Here is a 22,304-nt window from a genome sequence, read left to right on the forward strand (position 1 = left end):
TGGTCTTTTATATCTGACTTTTGTCATTTAGCATGTTTTCAAGGTCCATCCATATCATAGCATAGGATCAATAATTCATTTTTTAAAATGACCAAATAAAATTCTAATGTGTGCATATACCACATTTTGGTTTATCCATTTATCAGTTCATGGACTTTTGGGTTGTTTCCACTTTTTGGCTATTTTAGATAATATTGCTCTGAATCATTTTCTTAATTTCATTTTTGGGTTGTTCATTGCTAGTATAGAAATGTAATCGAGGAGTTCCCGTTGTGGCTCAGTGGTTAACGAATCCCACTAGGAACCATGAGGTTGCGGGTTTGATCCCTGGACTCGCTCAGTGGGTTAAGGATCCAGCGTTGCCGTGAGCTGTGGTGTAGGTCGCAGACGCGGCTCGGATCCTGAGTTGCTGTGGCTCTGGCGTAGGCCCGTGGCTACAGCTCCGATTCAACCCCTAGCCGGGAACCTCCATATGCCGCGGGAGCAGCCCAAGAAAATGGCAAAAAGACAAAAACAAAAACAAAAAAAACCCCCAAAAAACAAACAAACAAACAAACAAAAGAAATGTAATAGACTTTTTTGTATTGATCTTGTATTTTTCAGTCTTACTAAACTTGTTTATTAGAGCTAGTAGATTTTTTTTTGTGGATTACTTATTTTTTTTTATCTATAGGATAATTTCATGTACCAAAAGAGATAGCTTTATTTCTTCCTTTCTAGTCCAGATGTCTTTTATTTCTTTTTTCTTTCCTAATTGCTCTGGCTAGAACTTTCAATACTATGTTCTATGGAAGTGGTAGAAGCAGGCATCTTTGTCTTGTTCCTGATCTTAGAGGGAAAACTTTCAGTTTTTTACCATTAAATATGATGTTAGCTGTGTTTTTTTTTTTTTTTTTTTTTTTTGTCTTTTTGCCTTTTCTAGGGCTGCTCCCATGGCACATGGAGATTCCCAGACTAGGGGTCTAATTGGAGCTGTAGCCGCTGGCCTACACCAGAGCCACAGCAACGTGGGATCCGAGCCGTGTCTGCGACCTACACCACAGCTCATGGCAATGCCGGATCCTTAACCCACTGAGCAAGGCAGGGATCAAACCTGCAACCTCATGGTTCCTAGTCGGATTCGTTAACCACTGAGCCATGACGGGAACTCCAGCTGTGGGTTTTTTTTTTTTTTTAAAGATAATCTTTATCAAGTTGAGAAATCCCATTCTTTCCTAGATTGTTGAGTGTTTTTGCCATGAAAAGATGTTGGATTTTGTAAAAATAAAAACAAAAACTTTTTTTGCATTTATTAAGATCATCATGTGGTTTTTGTTATTTATTACTATGGTATAGTCCTTGGTTGAACTTCATGTGTTGAGCCAATCTTGCATTCTTGGGGTAAATCCCACTTGTTCATAGTGTGTAATCATTTTTATATGTTGCTGGACTTGGTCTGCTAGTATTGTTTTGAAAAATTTTGCAATTATATTCATAAGAGATTTTGTTCTATAGTTTTCTTCTGAGGTTCTGTCTGGTTGCAATGGCAGGGTAATATTGGCCTCAGAGAGTGAGTTGGGAAGTGTTCCTTTTTCTTCTATATTTTGGGAAGAGTTTGTGAAGGATTGGAATTAATTCTTCTTTACACACTTGGTAGAATTTATCAGAGAAACTCTCTAGTCCTGGGATTTATTCGTTTATTTATTTTTGGCTATAGCATGCAGCAGCTTGATGTGGATCTCAGTTCCCAGACCAGGGATTGATTTTAGGCTGCAGTAGTAAAAGCATAGCATTCTAACCATAGGCCACCAAGGAACTCCCTAGTCCTGGGATTTATTGTGGAAAGGTTTTTTTTTTTTTTTTTTTTTTTTTTTGGCTATTATTACCTATTTAAAGTCCTCACTTGTGAGATACTTTTCTTGCACAAATGTTCTCCAGATTGCCACAAAGCTTTGGTTAATTTCTAGCATGGAAGAGGAAAATATTCTACCTACTTACTGATAACAGCTCTTTAATTGTTTCATGCCCATTCATATATAGGTTAGAATTGTTTCAGGATTTGCCAAATATCGTTGATAACTATGTCTTCATTAAATTCAACTGAATGTTCTAAATCCTGAGGGTTTACAAATCCTTAGGACAATTACTCATATGTTTAGAACAGCCTTAGAGCATAGCAGTAATATTGGTATTTCTATTTTGTTGATAAGGAAATTGAAGCTCAGACTCAGGAGACACAGTGGTAGGTTGTGTTCAGATGAAGGTTTTTCTTTTTCTTTACTCCTAGGCCTAGTGTCTGGCCTACAGATTAGGTGTCCTCCAAAAGCAGGATATAAGAGGGACATCTTTGGCCATCTGCCTCACAGTGTCTCCAGAGGTCTGTGCCCAGGAAGTTTCACAAAGAAGCCATGAATACTCATCAATTCCTTCATGTGGAGTTGCTAAAATGCAGTTGTCAATGTTGTTCCTTTTGCTATAATGCCCATCTTCTCTTTCTTTACCTTTGTACTTCCCCAAACCAAATGCCCTGTCCTATATAGGGCCTTTCCAAATGCTTTTCCTTCTTAAATGGAAAAAGAGATTCCATGCAAATGGAAACAAAAAGAGACCAGAGGTAGCTATGCTTAGACAGAATAAACTTTAAGCCAAAAATGGTAACAAGGGAAAAGAAGGCATTTATATAATGATTAAGGGTCAATTTATTAAGAAGTATAACAATCTTAAATACATAGTATCCAATATCAGAGCAACTAAATATATAACACAGATATTAACATATTTGAAGGGAGAAATAGACAGCAGTATCATAACAGTAGGAGGCTTTAACATCCCACCTTCATCAATGGATAGATCATCCAGAGAGATAACCAATAAGGAAACATCAGCTTTAAATGACACATTAGACCAGATGAACTTAACAAATACAGAACATTCCATCCAATAGCAGCAGAACACACATTCTTCTCAAACAGACATAGAACATTCTCCAGGATAGATCACATGTTAGGCAACAAAACAAATCATAACAATTCTAGGAAGATTAAAAATCCTATCAGGTATCTTTTCTGACTACAATGGTAGGAACTAGAAATCAATAATAGGAAGAAAACTGGATAATCCACAAATATGTGGAAATTAAACACACTCCTTTGCAAACTGGTGGGTCAAAGAAGAAAGCAAAAGGGAAATTTAAAAATATCTTGAGACAAATGAAAATGGAAATACAACATACCAAAAGTAAGGGCTTCAGCAAAAGTCCTTTTAAGAAGGAAGTTTATAGTGGTTGTGCCTACGTAAAGAAAAAAGGAAGATCTCAAAGAAACAACCCAACTTTACGCCTCAAACAACTAGAGGTGTTAGAACAAACTAAGGCCAAGGTTAGTAGAAGCAAGAAAATAACAAAGATCAGAGCAGAAATGAATGAAGTAGAGCCTAGAAAAACAATAGGAAAGATAAATGAAACTAAGAGTTGGTTTTTGAAAAGATAATCAAAACTGAAAAACCTTCAGTCATACTAAGAAAAAAAAATCGTGAAGAAATAGAAAACCTGAACAGATCAATTCCTAATAAGAACATTTGTAATGAAAAAAAAAATCTGCCAACACAGAGAAGTCCTATACCAGATGGCTTCACTGATGTATTCTGAACATTTAAAAACAAATTAATATAAATCTTTCTCAAAATATTCCAAAAAACTGAAGAGGAGGGAACACTTCCAAAATCATTTTAGGAGGCCAGCATCATCCTCATACCAAGCCAGGCAGAGACAATACAAGCAAAGAAAATTACAAGCCGGTATCCTTGATAAACATAAATGCAAAAATCCTGTAATATTTTGCTACAAAGTATTTGAACATTTGGAAAGGCCCTGTGCTGGAAATGGCATTTTGTTTGGGAAAGGTGAATACAGTAGGGAAGGGCCTTGTGGCAGAGGGAATAGCACAGAGGAAAACGCAAGATCATTATGTGCATAGGCCATATTTTGATGTGGCTGCAGCCAGGGGTACATGGTAGGTAATGAAGAAGGTGAGCTTAGAAAGATAAAGATGGGCAAGAGCTAAAGAAGAATTCATTCATTTAAATTCAGAATGGATGGATAGGTGAAAAAAGACAGCAGGGCAAAAGTTTATACTGAAAAAAACTCGAAGTCACATAGGATTACTATCATGTAGGGGAAGGAGCACTGGGCTGGGAGCCCTGTCCTGGCTTTGCCACTTCTTAGTGTGCGACCTGGAGCAAGTTCTCACTTCACTCCATTGCTCAGTGTCTTCATTTTTTCTTTTTTCTTTTTAGAGCTGTACCTGCAGCATATGGAAGTTCTTGGGCCAGGAGTCAGAGCTGCAGCTGAGGCCTACTCCATAGGCAACACCAGATCCGAGCCACATCAGTGACCTACACTGCAGCTTGGGACAACGCCAAATCCTTAACCCACTGAGTGAGGCCAGGGATCAAACCCACATCCTCACGATGGCTATGTCAGGTCCATAACCCACTGAGCCACAATGGGAACTCCTCTTTATTTGTAAAATGAGGGTAATTGTGGAGAGCTGAAATTATTGGTAGGTTGAAATGAGAGAAAGGAAGCACAGGTGCTTTCCAAGCTGTAAATGGCTGTTACTTACGAAGTGTTGCTCTTTTTTGTAGCTATACGATGAGATGGAAAGTTATGGGCTGGGCTGATGTTTCGTTGTGGATGGAGGACGGAAATCATTTGGCCCAAGTGCTGCCTGATTGCTAATTCACGTACTGTGTGGCAACCGAAAATGGAAAACCCTCCCCCGAATAGAGAAAAGATGTGATAATTCAGGCCCATGATTTTGGTTCCTCGTTTTATGCTTCCTTCAAGAAAGATGAGCTGTCATTCAAATCTAGTAAAGCCATTCTGCACTCAATTAACTTAATATGAAAGCTATAGTGGGCCATTAATCTACTGGGAGCAGCAATTTTTAGTAAAACACCTAAATTAAATTCTCCAAGTTGGGAAAAAAAAAAAAAGGGAATTGTTCCCTTTAGTATCACTTGAATTCAGAGTTAGTTATTCAGTTCAGACAGCAGAGCAAGCTCTGGCTTTGGAGACGCTCTGAGTATATCAGGCAGAAATTCACTTAATAATTTCTCAACTGTGAATTTGTAGCAGGGTGAGTCAGGTAATATCTAGTTGCCCAGAAATTTAGAGATGAACGAGCTTGACTTGGTTAATGATATTATTTACAAAAATTGGGACTGCGTGATTATTAGCCACCCCACCCCTTGCATCCCCTTCCTCCCACCCCCACTTCCTTGAGCTGTGTGGTCCTTGTTGTTGTCCCTAACCCACAATCTGTACTCGTGTCGCACCCCTGTCAGGGTTGTGGTCAAGAGCTCAGTACAGGGTCCAGTTAGGCTAGTTCCATCCTCTTCCCTCCTAGAAAGGAGTGTGCTCTGGAGTCTGGGTTTAAAGTCAGTGACTGTAATTTTGTGTGCTTGAGACGTGCAGAACTCGAAAGGGCTTATGGAGATGGGGTGTGGACTGGAGACAAGGTGGGCAGGGCAGAATTTTAGGCTCGAAGGGAAGCCGAAGGATAGCAGAGAAGGCTTTCTCTCTCCACTGATGCAATGGGAAATTGTAGCATTGCTCCTTGGACATCAACCAGTTTGAACTACTCCCCAGACTCCAGGGCCATACATTTTTGGCTTTAGAACTCAGAGTAATGCCAACCTGGAGTTCTCTCTCCTCTTGAATTGTTCAAGAATCCCTGGGAGCTTTATGTTGTCCCAGCCTGGCGTCCTTCTCAGATTCACACTGGCGTGGGTGGCACTCTGGTCTTAAGGAACCCTTGAAGTTGCTTCTTGTGGCCACAGGGGGTCACTGTTGGCAGCCATCAGGATTGCCAGCTGGACAAGGATAGTTGGCAGCTGACCTCAGAAGTTTCAGGGTCCAGGTAGAGAGAGGGCCCCTTACCTTGGCCTTGTTTAGCTGTGGGTGATCCTCATTTGGTTTCCCTGAGGCTCATCAGGGTTCGTTGTCTTGTTGCCAAACCTGCCCTTTTCAGCAGGCTGAGTCACCAAAGGCCTGTGTGTATATCCTTCAATATCTGGACCACCTGTTTTTCTTTCCCAGGGGTCAGGAAACTACCCCTTCTCCCAAAGTTTCATTTTTCCAATTTCCCAGACAAAAGCTCCTGACTCTACCCAGCCCCTGTTCTTACACCACTTCCCCATCTCCATCCCTTTGTGCCTCAGTGGGTCTGGACGTTTTCTAGGGCTAATATTCCAGTCACCTGGCTCACAGCAAACATGATAATAACAACAATGGATAATATTTCATGAACCTCTGCCATGTGCCAGGAACTGTCCAACCCCGTCTATGTCCAATCTCATTGACGTCTCAAAGCAACCTTACGAGGGCCTCATTTTACAGATGGGGAAATAAAGTGTAGATTTGGTAATTTAAGTTGCCAAGGATTCACATGAAGCAGAAAATAGGGCAGAATTTAAACACATCTACATGCGTACACAATTTAAATCTTTATTGATGCCTTTTCCTGTATTCACTAATTTTTAGACATTATGCTGTTCACCCAAGGGGTTACTACAAATTGATATTGCTTTGAAGCATTTGGTTTCTCTGTGGGCTGTAACTGGCTCATCTGAATTCTGTTCATCACTGAGTCTTTTCTGTCAGGGCAGAGGGAGGGAGAACTGTTCGCAAGTGCTCTAGAGTCGGGTCTCTTGAAAGGCGGCAACTGGTGATCTTCCAGAACCTCGTGCCCCTGGATCTTCCCACAGGTACCTCTTCCTCCTCATGTCCAACACCCCATCCTCCTCTTCCCCCACCTGCCTCATCATTTGGCTGTCAGAGGTAGAACCTTTGCTGTCATAATGGTTTCTCTTTTTTGCTTACTCCCAATCCCCAAACCTACCAAGTTGTGATGATTCAACCTCCTCAATAGTCTTTGAATTTACATCCCTCCTCCCCATTGTCCTGACACTATCTTAACTTTGACCCCCATTGCTCTCCTGTTTTCCAAGCCTTCATTCTTGTCAGATTCATTCCCAATACTGTAGCCAAGTCAATCTTTAAAAAATGCAAACAGCCTCCTGCTCTCCTGCTTAAAACCTTTCTGTGGCTTCCAGCCCCCCCTTTGGTGAAGTGCTGACATTCATTAGCCAGTATCTATTGGTCTCCTAGATTGCCTTCTATGTTTCTGCTTCCTCACCTCTTGGCCCCTCCCTACAAGAGCTTCCCTCCAGCCATGCTGACCAATTCTAAGAGGGATGCTTGAACTTCGGTTGCACCTCTGCCCCTGAGCTTCCTCTGCCTAGAATACCCTCTCCTTGTCCTCTCTTGGTTGAATCACATATGTCCAGCAGGTGTCAGCTTAGATGTCCTCCAGTGGATTTCTCTGCCTGGATGAGGAGCCCCTCCTCTGGGGCTCCACAGCATCCTGCGCATACCCCACACAGCTCCATTCACCATTTGCTGGTGTTTCCCCTCCCATGAAGTAAGCTCTCTGAGAGCGGGACTGTGTCTTGTTGCTGTATCCAAATCTCCTAGCACCAGCCGAGCAGCCAGCTGATGTGGTGACCTTGTGAATATTAGTCAAAGGTGCCCATCCCTCAAGACACTGCCATTGCCAGAAAATTGTTACAACATCTGCACAAATCAGTGACGATCACGAGTGACTTCGCCCCCTGGAGTTGTGCCATGCACAGCTCAGGCCTGTGCAGCATGGAGCTGGCTTAAGGGAAGCACTAACTACACATGTGATGAATAAATGTGTATTTAGTGCCCACATGTGTTAAAGTATTAAAACCCTGCTCTTGCAGTGACTAGCTTGACCATATTTCTGGAGCTCTGTAACTGCTCACAGAGATGCTGCCAAGAGGAAGACCAACTCCTGCTGTTTCTCTTCAGCACTGGGGAGCTGAGCAGGGGCCATGAGCGCAGGCAAGGACATGATGCCAGAGCAGCTTGGTGGTTTGGGCAGTGCTTGGGTGAAGGAGGGGTTGATCTCTATTTTCCATGGAGGGAAAACTAAGACCCAGAGAGATGAAAACTTGTCCTGGGCTAGACAGAGAGTTAGGAGCAAGACCAAGAAGTATGTTCCTCTGTCTCCCCACCCCTGATCCTATGGCAGCTGAACTCCAGATAGGTGAGGCTGGACTCCTAAGACTGTGGGACCTGGTTTCTTTTGAGCAGGAGGGTTACAGCCAGGCAGTCCTGGAGGGCGGTTTCTCAGTTCTGGGAGGTGGCCCCCCGAGCCAGGCAGATGTGGGTGTATCCTCATGATAGGAGGGTAGAGCTGGAAGGGACTTTTCCCCTGATCTGCAGGTGAGAGAACAGAGGGGTGGCATTGGGGGGACACTGGGACATTTCTAGCTAATGGTGATATCTGGCTATGCTCTGGCTTCTTCATTCTCAGCCTAGTGCTCATCAAGCCAGAATATGTGGTAAGGAGTCCCCTTCGTGGCTCAGCAGTTAACGAACTGGACTAGGATCCATGAGGATGCTGGTTTGATCTCATGCCTCGCTCAGTGGGTTAAGGATCTGGCATTGCTGTGGCTGTGGTGTACAGCTATAGCTCCGGTTTGACCCCTAGTCTGGGAACTTCCATTGGCTGTGGATGTGGCCCTAAAAAGCAAAAAAAAAAAAAAAAAAAAAAAAAAGAAAGAAAAAGAAAAAAATACTGTGGTAAAATATCAACTTTCCATTGGCCATTTTCACCATGATAAGTGTATAGCTCAGTGACATCGAGTACCTTCATGGCTGTGTTACCATCGCCACTGCTCATCTCCAGATCCCTCTGCATCTTGCAAAACTGAAACTCTGTCCCTAGTAAACCTTAACTCCCCATTCTTCCCTTTCCCTAGGCCCTGGCCACCGCCATTCTACTTTCTACTCTATGGATTTAACTACTCTAAGTGGAATAAGTGGAATATCAATGAAATCCTAAAGTATTTGTTATTTTGTGTCTGGCTTATTTACTCAGCATAGTGTCTTTATGGTTCATTAGCATGTGCTAGCATTTCTTCCCTTTTTAAGACTGAATAGTAATCCTTGTACATATATACTATATTTTGTTTATGTATCCAGTGATGGATTTTGGGTTATTTCCATCTTTTGGCTATTGTGAATCATGCTGTTATGAACATAAGTGTACAAATATTTTCCCAATCCCTGCTTTCAGTTCTTTTAGGTATGTATATCCAGAATTGGCATTGCTGGATCATACAGTAATTCTATGTTTAATTTTTTATGGAATTGCTGTACTATTTTCCATAGCAGCTGCACCATTTCCTAGTCCCACCGACAATGCATAAGGGTTCCAGTTTCTCTATATTCTTGCCAGCAGTTGTTGTTTTTCATCTTTTTTAATTAAAAAAATTAAAAATTAATAGCTATCCTAATAGGTGTGAAGTGGTATCTCATTGTGGTTGGTCTGTGTTTTACTATCTAAATTCAGGTTTTCTTCTAGGTTTCAGTGTTTTTGTGATGCTTAGCTGTCTTTACAGTATTTCTGAGAGATGAGGCAATATTCTCCCTTTAACAGATGGAGAAAGGAGACCCTGGAACCTATCTTAGAAGCGAGAATGGCTGTGGTCCCTATTTCTTCTGTGTGCAATGCAGGTCCTTGCGGGGCCTGCTGGACAAACCCACAGGGAGTCATCTTGGGCCAGAACTTGGGCATGGGAGGAAGCAGAAGGTGACTCAGTTGGGACTCTCATCTCTGCAGTGGACACTCTGGGGCACAAGGACAGTGTGACACTTGCTGGCTCAGGGCAGCATATGCTTGTGTTTATTTTCACTGGGATAGAAGAACAAAACTTTGAGTTCTGGCTGAGGGTTTCCGTGATAGATTTGTATGATACAGTTCGAATTTATCCCAGAGTCACAGAAGGAACAAAAGCAACTTTTTAAGATTTCAAAGTATAATTTAGGGTGAGCTGCTTGTGAACAGACCCAGAGCAGGTTCCCTGTGACAGAGCATCAAAAGTGCCCCTTCTGGACTGGCCAAGAACTCTTTATGACTGCATTTAGAACATGATAATACCAGGACTGATGAAAATAAAAAAATTTAGCGAACACCTACCATGGTGCTTAAAATCATGTTCTAAGTGGTTTGTATTACTAGTTCTCTTAATCTGCATAACGACTTTGTGAGGTAGGGACTATTATTATGTCCATTTTACTTTTGAGGAAACGGAGGCCCAGGGTGGTTAAGTAACCTGTCCAGTGTCACACAGCTGCTAAATGAAATTGGGGTCTGAACCCAGGCAACCTGGCTCCAGAATCAGGCTTTGAGCAATTTGAAGAAAGGATTAAGGCCTGATTTAGTAAGACATTGCTTTTCTGAAGTACTTCACAGTTGATAGTGTTTTCTATGTTCCATTTAATCTTCATAATGACTCAGGGAGGCAGACACTCGTGTCATTCTCATTTTGACAGGGATGGAAACCAAGGCCTAGAGGCATTTAGAGACTTTCTTAAGAAAGCTGGCATAGTGTTGATGAGGATGTGGAGAAAAGGGAACTGTTGTGGGAATGTAAGTTGGTGCAGCCACTATGGCAAACAGTATGGAGGTTCCTCAAAAAATTAAAAGTAAAGCTACCACATGACCCAGCAATCCCCCTTTCTGGTGTGCATCCAGAGGAAATGGGAGCAGGCTATTGAAGAGACACCTGCACTCCCATGTTTATTGCAGCATTACTCACAATAACCAAGATATGGAAACAACCGAAGCATCTGTCAACAGGTAAATGGATAAAGAACAGGTGGGGACGATGGAAGTGTTCAGCCAGTGCTGTTGAAGCAATCATTCTGCAATATATTAAGTGTATCAAATCAGCATATTGTATACCTTAAGCTTACATATGTCAAGTACCTCTCAAACAAAGAACACAAGGAGAGAAAAAGACCCAAGAAGTCCTCTCGGAGCTGCCATTGACCCCGTCTGATGCTGCCATAACTGGAGCTGGGCGGCAGGGCTGACTGGCTGCTCCAAGGCCAAAGCAGAGATCTGGCTTCCTGCTTGCAGCCTCAGCTGTGTCCTCACCTCTCAGTGCCTTCTGTGCAGCTGCCTGGCATTTCTGAGCTCACCCAGCTGTCCATGCATCACAGTCGGTCTGAGTCTGTGGACATAGCTGCATGGAGAAGGGTTTGCAGAACAGTGGGGAGCTTGGTGGTGCCTGAGTCCTGAGTGTGGGGAAGAGCTCAGAAGCCCCTTGGGTTGGGAAAGTGGGGTGGGCAGGATGCCCCTTAAGGGCCAAGGGGTTTGCCCTTTGTCCCATGTGCCCCAGGAGCCACCGAAGGCTCTTGAGGAAGACAGTGGCAGGAGGAGAGCTGGGCTTTGGGAGGCTGGGTTTAGTCTGTGTGACCCACGGCTCAGGCCCTCAACTAGCTGAGTTCCAAAGGCCTGTCTTCCTAGTTTGCATGTGACTTCCTTCTGTCACTGAGTGTGGCTGTCTCTCAGGGGCTGGAAGCTCTCAGCGATCACTGGCCTTTGTAGGGTAGAAGCTTCTATGTTTAGTTTGCAGTCTAGTGCTTGCAAAGCCAGCACTGGGGAACCTTGTTTGAGCCTCGTGGTGGCAGATCTGGTGCTGTTCTTAGTGCCCAGAACTGAAAGGTAGGTGTGCTCGCTGGGATGGATTCCTCCCTTTTCTTTTTCTGGAAAAACTCCTTTTGAGTTTCCAAACCCAGTGGGATGTCCCGTCCTCTCTGATGGCTTCTGGCTCCCTCACACCATGTGAATGCTGCTGCCCCTGAACTCTGACAGTACTAGATGGGTCCCTGTCCTCATTGTGCAGAAGATAATTCTTCGTCCTATTTTTCCGGCTGGGCTCTGAGTGCCTTGAGGGAAGGGTCTGGTCTTTATTATCTCTCTATCCAGCTCAGGGCCTGGCAGAGTTAAATACTTAACCAGGCACAGTCAGTCGAGCAGATGTATCACCTGCTGACTGATGCATATGTATTCTCGGAGCTGGAAGGCAGCAATGAATAGACCAAAGAAAGTTCTCGTCCTGGCCTGGAGCTCACAGCCTATTAGATCCTCCGCGTGTGACCTCCACTTCCATAAATACCTTCTAAGGGACAGACTTCCTGCTGCCTTCCTCAGATCTGGGGGATGCTGTATTTCGAGAACGGTCTTTGACAACTTGAGGAGAAGTGCTTTCTTTTAGGATGAGGGCCATTTGCCTTTATCCTCCAAATGCTAACAGAACATAGTTCTCTGACAGTGGTAGGTTATAGGTGCTTGTGACACAGGTATTGGCTGGAGCTAGAGTAGAATTAGACTGTGGGTAAGATTTTCTTCTGGGGGAAGAGGGGAAGGTGACCTCTTTGGGCCAGGGCAATCCCTGGTCGTGCATGACAGGTGGAATACAGCCAGCTCCCAGAGTTCTCTACAAAAGGATTTGATTTTAGTAGCAGATAGAGACCTGACAAGGTGCAATCAGACTACGAAATAATTGATTTGAATTCTAGACTGTGCCTCCAGTGGGTTTTGCTCTTCCCTCTCCTGGGACTTTCCCAGCTCCAGGACTCCCTTTTGAGTTTTTTTTTTTTTTTAATTAAAAAAAAATTTTTTTTAAGCCATGTCTGTGGCATGTGGATGTTCCTGGGCCAGGGATCGAACTCATGCCACAGCAGTGCCCGAGCTGCTGCACCAGTGACAACACCAGATCTTTAACCCACTGTGCTACAATGGACCTCCCTTTTGAGTTTTAGAAGTAGCACCTTGCAGATGTCCACTCCACCTTGAGGAACATGAACAGATAGAGGCTAGAGAGGGTGCATCATGGGGTTCTGGAACCTGTGGAGTGACAGAGCTCTTAAAGGATCCTCTCTCCTCCCTCCAGCACATTCACCCACCATCTGTCAAGGCCACAGGAAACCAAAGAGAAAGAGTACCGGAACTGGGCCATTAGATTTCCAAAACTCACCCTGTGGTAGCAGAGAGGATAGCTCCCGACCAGGCTTGGCTGCTGACCCAGCTGGGCAAGTCTACCTCCTTCCTTGGAACTCGGTTTCCACATGAAGAGCATGAGGAGATTGGATGGGATGGTCTTAAGTGCTCTTCTGGCTTTTCAGAGGAAAGAGCAGGGGCTCTGGTATCAGATATGGCAGATTTTAAAAGGCACGAACTTGAGGAGGGGAGAGTGATGTTGAGGCTGGTGTAGACGGCTACATGGGTTTTAGAGCCACCCCTGGGTTCTAATCCTGGCTCTGCCCCTTGTTAGCTGTTTAACTTTGGGCAAGTTGCTTGGCTTCCAAGAGCCTGAGTTTCTGATGCAGAAAGAGTGATGTGGCCTCCTCCGTTGCTGGTTGGGAAGGTGTCTCCAATGAGATGTGGCAGCGAGGGCATGGAGTCCAGGGCCTGGCACAGAGAAAGCCTGTAATCAGCATGAGTGACAGCGGTGGTATTGGAGATGCTTACCACTTCAGCAGGTGCCCTTGAGGCTGGATGGGTGGCCACAGGGTTTTGAAGCTGCTCTGAGGAAGAAAAACCCATGCAGATGTGAATTTCCATCCAAAGGCTGCTTGCTCATTCTGGAATGGGGCCACAGGAACAGCCAGACCACCCTAAACTGTCATGAGTGTTTTTACCCTCAAAGGGACAGGCTAGCCCAGGGCTGCTGGCTTGGGCTGGGCCTGCCCTGCTATTCTCAGTACCTAGCCTCCCTGAAGTGCATGTGGATGCATCCGGATGAATCCTGGGACTCTGGGTGAATGGGACCAGAGCTCCTGGCTGGGTCCCAGCTTCTCAGTGCATGGCCCAGGATGAGGGCCTGGATGACTGTGCTCTTTCTTCCTTTTCAGTGCGTCGGTCCAAGGAAGCTGATGAAGAGAGGAGCCGCCGAGCCCAGCGTGCCCGGGATGAATACCGGCGCCACTCACTCCGTGCCATCCAGAAGGGCACGGTCGCCGGCCTCAGTTCCAGGTTCCGAGAGCTTGGCCAGAGCCCAGAGCAGGAGGCGAGACTCTGCCACCACCTCCCAGGCCAGGGGCCGCCTCCACCCCTGGCCATGCCTGGCAGGTGGGTCACTGACTTGACATCTGTGGTGTGGCTTTGGGGGAGCCTTGGACTGGAGCACAGGCAACCCAGTCTGGCTCTGCCTCTGACTTGCGGTGAACTTTGGAGCTAGTCATTTTCCCTCTGTGGGCCTCAGGGTTCTCTGCCTGTGTAGTTGGCAGGACTCGGGGAGAGAAATCAGGGTTGGAGATTAATAATAACTCAGAAGCTTTGGGAGGTTTAATCTTTTTGAGGTCTAGGATTCTTTTGTGAAGCTAAAGAAAGCTGTGTACCCTCTTCCCTCCAAAATGTGCATACATAAATACCCCCAAATGTTTGCATGTCATTTCAAGCTCTTAAATATACAGACCCCAGGTTAAGAACATGTAATATAAGATTTCAAATGGGCTAAATGTGGCCGGGCATCCTGGAAACCAGAGCTGACTGCTTTTTGTACCACAGGCAGTTCTGGGGCCTCCCCGAGTCTGCTGGCAGATTTGCAGATGAGCATGGTTGGGTGCAGGCGCGTCCTCACACAGTTGAGCAGGTGTGGCAAGAGCGCTTAGGTGACTACCGTGATCACCAGGACCTAAGGTCCACAGCTTGCCTGTAGCCTCTCCACCTTTTGCCTGGGCCCACCTGAGGCCAGCCCCAAGGTTGATTCCCCACCTGCCACCTCATCATTTCTGAGCATCTGGGATGGTGAGCACGTGCTCCTCCTTGAACAAGTAACCTGTGGAAGAGGCCATTCAGCCCCAGATGATTCTGGGTTATTTGGATTTTGCTTTAGTTGAGATTTGGATTATTCATAAAACTGCTTCTGCCTGTAGCCTAGGGAGAGCAGATCAGGCCTGCATTTCATCCTTCCTTCCCTCCCTTCCTTTCTTGCTTCCTGTCATTTGCATGATTCACAAACCAGAAAGATACACAGAGAAAAGACTGACTTCCATCTTTGCCCACAATCTACTCAGTTCCCTCTTCCTCAACAGGGAACCACCATTAGTTTATGTGTCTGCCCAGTTCTTTTTGCAACTGCTAACGTAAAAAGTTGTATCCCCTATCTTTTTTTTTCATAAAAGGTTGCATGTTGTGTACATAGTTCTGCATGTTGATTTTTTTCCATTTAACTATAAGTCTTGGAGGTCTTTTCATATCAATTCTTACTTGTTTATATTTATTTAGTTTCCTTTTTATAGCTCCAGAGTATTCCACTGCATAGATGTGCTATAATTTATTTAATCAAAACTTCATTTAATGGACATTAGTGTTGTTTGAAATCCTTGGTTATTACCAGTCAACAGTGCCCCTAATGAATAACCTTGTAGACATTACTTTTTTTTTCTTTTCTTTTGTAATTTATTTTTTACTGTTATTTCCCCAAACACACTTTTTTTTTCCCACTGTACAGAATGGGGACCCAGTTACACATACATGCATACATAATTTTTTCTCCCATTGTCATGCTGCCCTATAAGTATCTAGACATAGTTCTCAGTGTTACACAGCAGGATGTCATTGTAAATCCATTCCATGAGCAATAGTTTGCATCCACTGACCCCAAGCTCCCAATACCTCCCACTCCCTCTCCCTTCCCGCCAGGGCAACCACAAGTCTATTCTCCAAGTCCGTGATTTTCTTTTCTGTGGAAAGGTTCATTTGTGCTGTATATTGGATACCAGATATGAGTGATATCATATGGTATTTGTCTTTCTCTTTCTGACTTATTTCACTCAGTATGAGAGTCTCTAGTTCCATCCATGTTGCTGCAAATGGCATTATGTAATTCTTTGTTTATGGCTGAGTAGTATTCCATTGTGTTTATATGCCACATCTTCCTAATCCAGTCGTCTGTTGATGGACATTTGGGTTTTTTCCAGCTCTTGGCTATTGTGAATAGACATTGCTTTTATACGTGTGCAACTGTTATCTACAAAAGAGACTCCAAATGTGGGATCACTGGGTTAAGGGCTGCATGCATTTACAGCATTGATAGTTATTGCTAACTTGCCCTCCACAGGGTGGTACCAAACACTCTCATCCTTTAGCCTTGCTAACAAGATGTTGTCAAAGAAATGGTGTCTCGGTGAAAGTTTAAATTTGCATTCCTATTCATGTGAGATGAAGTATTTTGTATATATTATACTTTTCTTTTTAGGGCCGCACCTGCAGCATATGGAGTTTCCCGGGCTAGGGGTCAAATTGGAGCTGTAGCTGTCTGCCTGCACCACAGCCACAGCAATGCTGGATCAGAGCCGCATGTGCAAATTACACTGCAGTTTGCAGCCCCTGTGACCCACGCTGCAGTTTGCAGCAACACCGGATCCTTAACCCACTGAAGGAGTCTTAGGATCAAACTTGCATCCTCATGGATATTTTGTCGGGTTCTTAACCCACTGAGCCACAATGGGATCTCCCTATTTTATATATGTTTAAGGGCCTTTGGTGTTTCCATGACTGTTCATTTCTCTACCACCTTTTCATTGTGTTATTGGTCTTTTTCTCATCTATTTCTAAGAACTCCTTAATTATTAGGGAAAGGGATCTCTTTGTGATAAACATATTTTCCCCTCTATTTGTCATTTGTTTCTTGATTCTTTTTTTTTTGCCACACTCATGGCATGGGAAAGTTTCTGGGCTAGGGATTGAACCCATGCCACAGCTGTAACCAGAGCCACAGAAGTGACAACACCAGATCCTTAAGCAGCTGAGCCACAAGAGAACTCCTCCATCTCTTGACTTTTATAATGTTTTATGTCATGCAGAAGTTCTTGATTTTTATGAGGTCAGAATTTCTTTTATGTTTCCTGGATGGACACATAGTTAGAAAAGCCTTGTTCCCTCTGCCTTTTTTTTTTTTTTTTTTAAGGATAATTTGTTCTTCAGGTCCAGAAGACAGAGCTTCATGGACTGTGTTGGAGTCTGGCTCAGGGTGGCTATGTGTAGCTATCGAGTAGGGGAGCAGTGTCAGCCTTAGTGAGCTGCTTTAGGTGAGAGAGGACCAGGAACCTTGCAGGTGGAGTGGCAGACCTAGGAAGAAAGAGAGGCCATGCATCAGCCTCCTCCCTGTGGCTGTCCCGTGGCACAGGTCTCCATGGCCTCACTGCCCCCAGCACTGTGGTGCTGGCACCGGCCACCAGCACACCTTGGCCTGGCTGTCTTGGGGGCAGACCCATTTTTGATGGGAGGGAGTTCAGGTGCAGGGGCGAGGCTTCTGGCCAGGTGGCCTCATTTATATCCTGGGGAATTGGGTTCTCTGCCTAGAAACAAAGGGACAAGAATGAATGAATTTTCCTTCCTGTTATTTATAACCTCTTCTTGCCTTCAAAGGAAAATGAGTCTTCCTCTTCTAAGGAGAATGAAAAACCAGAGGATTTTCCCCCTGAGTGCAGTTATGTATCGGGGGATACAAGTGTGAAAGAAGAGGCTGCAGCAGGGCTGCGGTGTGTTGCTTCATAAAGAGAAAGGGTGCTTGAGATTCCTGCAAAGGGGGAAATTCTGAGAGGCAGATTCAGGATGAGCAAAGCTGGTTGCAGGGCATCAAGAAGAGCCTGGGGAGGCAGCAGTGGTAAGGAAGGGGTTTGGAGAACAGATTCCACTGATGATGGCTTCAAGCCAGTCATTGGAACCTCAGCCTCTTCTTTCTTAATACCTCTTTTCTAAAATCTACAGTGTTCACTCCTGTATGTGTGTAAGTAGATTCATTTTAGGGCAAGTGAAAATAGGAGCTCATTCTGGGATTTGCTAAGAAGTGCTCAACTCACCATCAAAGTGTTTGTTGGTGCAGGGCAACTGCAAAGACCACGTGAGGGGAGAGGAGTTCCCATGTGGCTCATTGGGTTAAGGATCTGGCAATGTCACTGCTGTTGCATGAGTGTGATTCCAGGCCTGGGAACTTCCATATGCCGCAGGTGTGGCCAAAAAAAAAAAAAAAAGGAAAGGAAAAAAGACTGCATGAAAGGACAGCTGATGTTTATTTTATAAAACACGATGACAGTGCTGGTGACTAAATGCCGTTAGGTAGACAGCAGTGACAGCGTGAGAATTTGCCAGATTTCTGTCACTTTGAGGAAAGATGAAAAAACTGTAGTGTTCAAGCTGGGCCCAAGGCCTGTTCATCTGGTGCTATATTTTTCTTTTCTTTTCTTTTTTTTTTTTTTGTCTTTTTAGGACCACACCCGAGGCATATGGAAGTTCCCAGGTTAAGTGTTGAATCGGAGCCATAGCCATCAGCCCATGCCCCAGCTACTACAATGCCAGATCTGAGCCACATCTAAGACCTACATCACAGCTTGTAGCAACGCCAGATCCTTAACCCACTGAGCAGGGCCAGGATCAAACTCGCATCCTCATGGATACTAGTTGGGTTCTTAACCTGCTGAGCTGCAAAGGGAGCTCCTGAGGCTGTATTTTTCATACCATGAATTAATGCAGTGTGATCTTGCTCCATCTCAACTCAACACATAATGGTGAGTGCCAGTAGGGGGCGTTTCTGTCAGTCTCTTACCTGTATGCTAGCACGGCCCATACAGCAGGGTTCTCAATGGCTCAGTCTCTGTGTGCATTCAAGAGCCACAATTTAGATACAAAAACAATTAAAATCTTGGCTTACTTGTGAGAAAATATAAAAAAGCATTGAATTCATTACACAGACCTTCTTCAAGGGCCCCTATTCTTCTCACTCTCAGGATCTTCAATCCTCCCATCAAATGTCACCAGCTGCCTCCCCTCTTGTTCCCTCCCCTCTCCCTTTCTTCTGTCCTCATCCTTCTCATTTCTTTGTGGTGAAGCTCAGCCATTTCCAGAGCAAATGGAGGCTGTTCTCTGCCCTGATGCAGCCTCATAAAGCATGGAAGCTGGCTGGCTTAGAAGTCAGGGCTGGGGAGACGTGGAGGGGCAAAACCAGTGGGGTTTGGGGAGGATGTAGGACACTCATGTATGAATAATTTTGCTCCTATACATGGGATCCTTTGTCATAGCTGTTGATGTTTAGACCCTGGCCATTCCAGAAGGCAAATATGCTTTTTCTCTCCCTAGACACCCACCTCCCCAACCTGTTTCCTTCTCCCACTTGTGTGTTTTTTTTCGAAGCAAGTGATAGTCGTTTTCTTTTGGGAAAAATAACAATGACTGCTACGTTATAATCTGCAAAGGGCCTTCAAGTAACTGGACTCATTTAATCCTCTGCACAGGTGTGAGGGTGGGCATCAGAGTTATTCACTCTCACGGTGGTCTTCCCCGCTCCCCCCCTTCCTCCAAGCCCCTACCCCCAACCCTCCCTGATTCCCACACTCATCTGTCTCAGCAGATCTTGGGAGCGCCCCCTGCGTCCTGTCTCCAGGGAAGTCATAGTCCGCTGGTTTAAGGAGGAGCAGCTGCCTCGAGGAGCTGGCTTTGAGAGGAACACCAAGTCCATCGCCTCCTGGTTCCATGGTAAGTTGGCTTTCTGGATCCCTAGGGCAGGTCATTTCCACATCTCAGCCTCTCTCTGGGCTTGGGACCGGGTCCTGAAGGACTGCTACAATTGGGAGTAGAGGACTTTGACTCTGCTAATTCTGCTCTGACCCTGCAAATACTGGTGGTCTCTGGAGTTAAGGCTCAGTGCTTCTAGCTCTCCTTCTGAGAGTGGAACGGAGTGTGTCCTCATGTCTGTTCTTTTTTTGCACTTTGAGTGTGCTGCGTTCAAGGTACCAGCTCTGGAGTTCCCATCATGGCTCAGTGGTTAATGAATCCGACTCGGAACCATGAGGTTGTGGGTTCGATCCCTGGCCTCGCTCAGTGGGTTAGGGATCTGGCGTTGCTGTGAGCTGTGGTGTAGGTCGCAGATGTGGCTCAGATCTGCTGTTGCTGTGGCTGTGGTGTAGGCCGGCGGCTACAACTCTGATTAGACCCCTAGCCTGGGAACCTCCATATGCCGCGGGTGCTGCCCTAAAAAGACGAAAAGACAAAAAGACACACACACACACACACAAAAAAAAAAATTAAGGTACTAGCTCTGATTTCCCCAGAGAATGTGCTGGAACACTGAGTGACTTTTATGAAGATCCTTAGAGACCAAGGCGCAGCATCTCTGGATGGGCATCCAGGGGAAAGCAGGCACCAGGGGTTCTGAGCATGCACACCCTCCCTGCTGGAAAGGGAGACACAGCTCTTGCCTGCTCTCTTCACTTCTCAGCCTTCTTGGCCATAAAAGCTCCCCAGAGGCATCCTCTCTCTGCCTTGGGCCCTGGTAGGTATATGAGTCCCTTCAGGGCCTGATAAGTGAGGTTAACCTGGGAGAAATCAGAAGACCCAGCCACACGAGAAGATAGGCTGGCCTCCCCAGGTGGCCGTGTGCTCACCGGGCCCAGGGCCTGTGTCAGGCATCTCTGTATTCAGCCCTAAACTCTGCTTCTTACTTGCCCAGGGATCAGGTGCAGAAACATAACCAAGACAAATGCACCCCCTTTCTCTGTTGCCACTGATGTTGAGTTCCTCACCTCATTGACATGCCTGTGGTGTCAGTCACATTATACTTAGTTTTGCTGCAGTGACAAATGACCCCAAAATCTCAGTGACTTCTGCCTGCCTAGATTTATTTCTTACCCATGTTACCTGCCCTTGAGGAGTTGGTTGCAGACTTTAATCTGGGCCTCAGACTGAAGGAGCTGCATCTATTGGAAATGCCAGTGATCTCAGGACAGGAAAAGAGAGTCATGGCCAATGACACACTGGTCCCAAAGCTTCTGCCTGGAACATATGCCATTGTTGCTCACATTTCTTAGGCTGGAGTCAGCCTGGCATCTGCGGTATAGATGGTTTCAAATGATAACAACGTCACTTATGACCAAAATCCACCTCCAGACCCTTTCCTTCTCCCAGACTCCTACAAATCCAACAGAAGGATGGAGTGGCTCTTTCTGGCTGAGAAAGAAGATAGTCACCACTGTTGTGTGACTCAGCTGTGTGTCTCCGGATCTGGCCCCAGAGATTCCCTGCCTCTAACTTCTGTCCCAGGTCTGTGTCCCTGTAGCCTCTGAGAGAGCTTCCATTTGAATCACCAATTACCTTTTCATTCACATATTATCATAATCTTGGAAGCACAGCACCAGCATCGTAGGCACCTGGGTAGTGCAACTCCAAATTTCTGTCGGGGTGGGGGTTTGTCAGGGCCACTGGCCATTTTTGTCGCAGCCAATGAAGAAGGCACGACTGAGGTGCTTAAATTTAATGTTAGCTTTATTTTCTACCCCAATGAAAAAAATGTAATTTTTATATTGTCATGGAACAAACAGAACCATGATTTAAATCTTGCAATTTACGTAACTGATTTCATGTTCCTCTGACAGTTCTACTGTAAAACACCCAGGAAAGTTGTTACTATGTGGACCAGAGCTATTTAGTGACAAATTTTTCAGTAATCTGTGACAAGATGAAAGAGAAAGGTTCACATATGGAGGGTGGCCAACTATCTTTGCTTGGAAACGATGTTGTTGTATTTGAAAATGATGTCCTTTCCTCAGTTTTAGTGTTAAAATGGCCTATCTTTTACAAATAGATGGTGATAGTAAGCAGTAGTTATTAGTTAATTTATTGCCTTTGCTAAAAAAACCAAAAAGGTAGCAGTCCTATGTTGGTTTCCAAACTTTTTTTTTTATTCATGCCTAAATTCCTAGAGTCTGGAACTCCTGGTCTAGTCCAACTTCTTTCCCAACGTGGCAGGTCCCTTCAGCATCCCTGGTAGGATTCCCCCTTGCTAATCTGTACTAGAGAAGGCACCTCCTGCCCCACAGTCTATGAGGGAGTTCCACCCTGTGAGGGTGCCTGGGGCTCTGCTCTTGGCTGGTCTTACTTGGATGTCTTCACTGGGGCCGGTCCGCTCCACCTCTCTCTTGTTCCTCCTGGACCAGCAGGCTTGCCCAGGCATGCTCTTCTCAAGAACCAGAGAGCAAGCAGCAGCTGGGCTCTCAAAATCTGGTCAGCATCCTGTCACTTTCACTCATGCCTTTGGCCACAGTATGCCACGTAGTTGAGGGATGGAAAACTAGATTCTGCTCCTTTTTTGTGTGAGGCACTGTGAAGCTGTGTGTCAAAGGTTGTGAAGATGGGGAGGGGAGAGAGTTTAAGCCAATAATGCCATTGATCACAATCCCAATGTAAGTCTTCTCTTTCCCAGGGAAAGCATTCCTAGTGAATTTAGCTGGATTTTAGATGCAGGTTAAAAAAGACTACCTACCGTGGCTTCTATTTTCTTCCCTTATGTCAAGCACCTTTGGATGTGTTGAGGTGTAATCCAAAGAGCAATTTGGACCAAGCATCTAAAGACACAGAGCCCACTCTATAACCTAGCACTCTGTG

The 22,304-nt window shown here is 45.1% G+C and overlaps 1 protein-coding gene across 2 annotated transcripts in view; it reads left to right on the plus strand.

Moving 5' to 3' along the window:
* The window catches only part of SH2D4B (SH2 domain containing 4B), an 89,193-nt gene that overhangs the window by 44,339 nt on the left and 22,550 nt on the right, over positions 1-22,304 (plus strand). For both annotated transcript variants that reach the window (XM_021072860.1, XM_005671149.3), the window contains exons 5-6: positions 13,778-13,994; positions 19,276-19,400. In XM_021072860.1, coding sequence (XP_020928519.1) covers positions 13,778-13,994; positions 19,276-19,400 — 342 coding nt within the window. The remainder of the gene's footprint in view (positions 1-13,777; positions 13,995-19,275; positions 19,401-22,304) is intronic.

This window comes from Sus scrofa, chromosome 14 (genome assembly GCF_000003025.6).
Source record: "Sus scrofa isolate TJ Tabasco breed Duroc chromosome 14, Sscrofa11.1, whole genome shotgun sequence".
NCBI lineage: Eukaryota > Metazoa > Chordata > Mammalia > Artiodactyla > Suidae > Sus > Sus scrofa.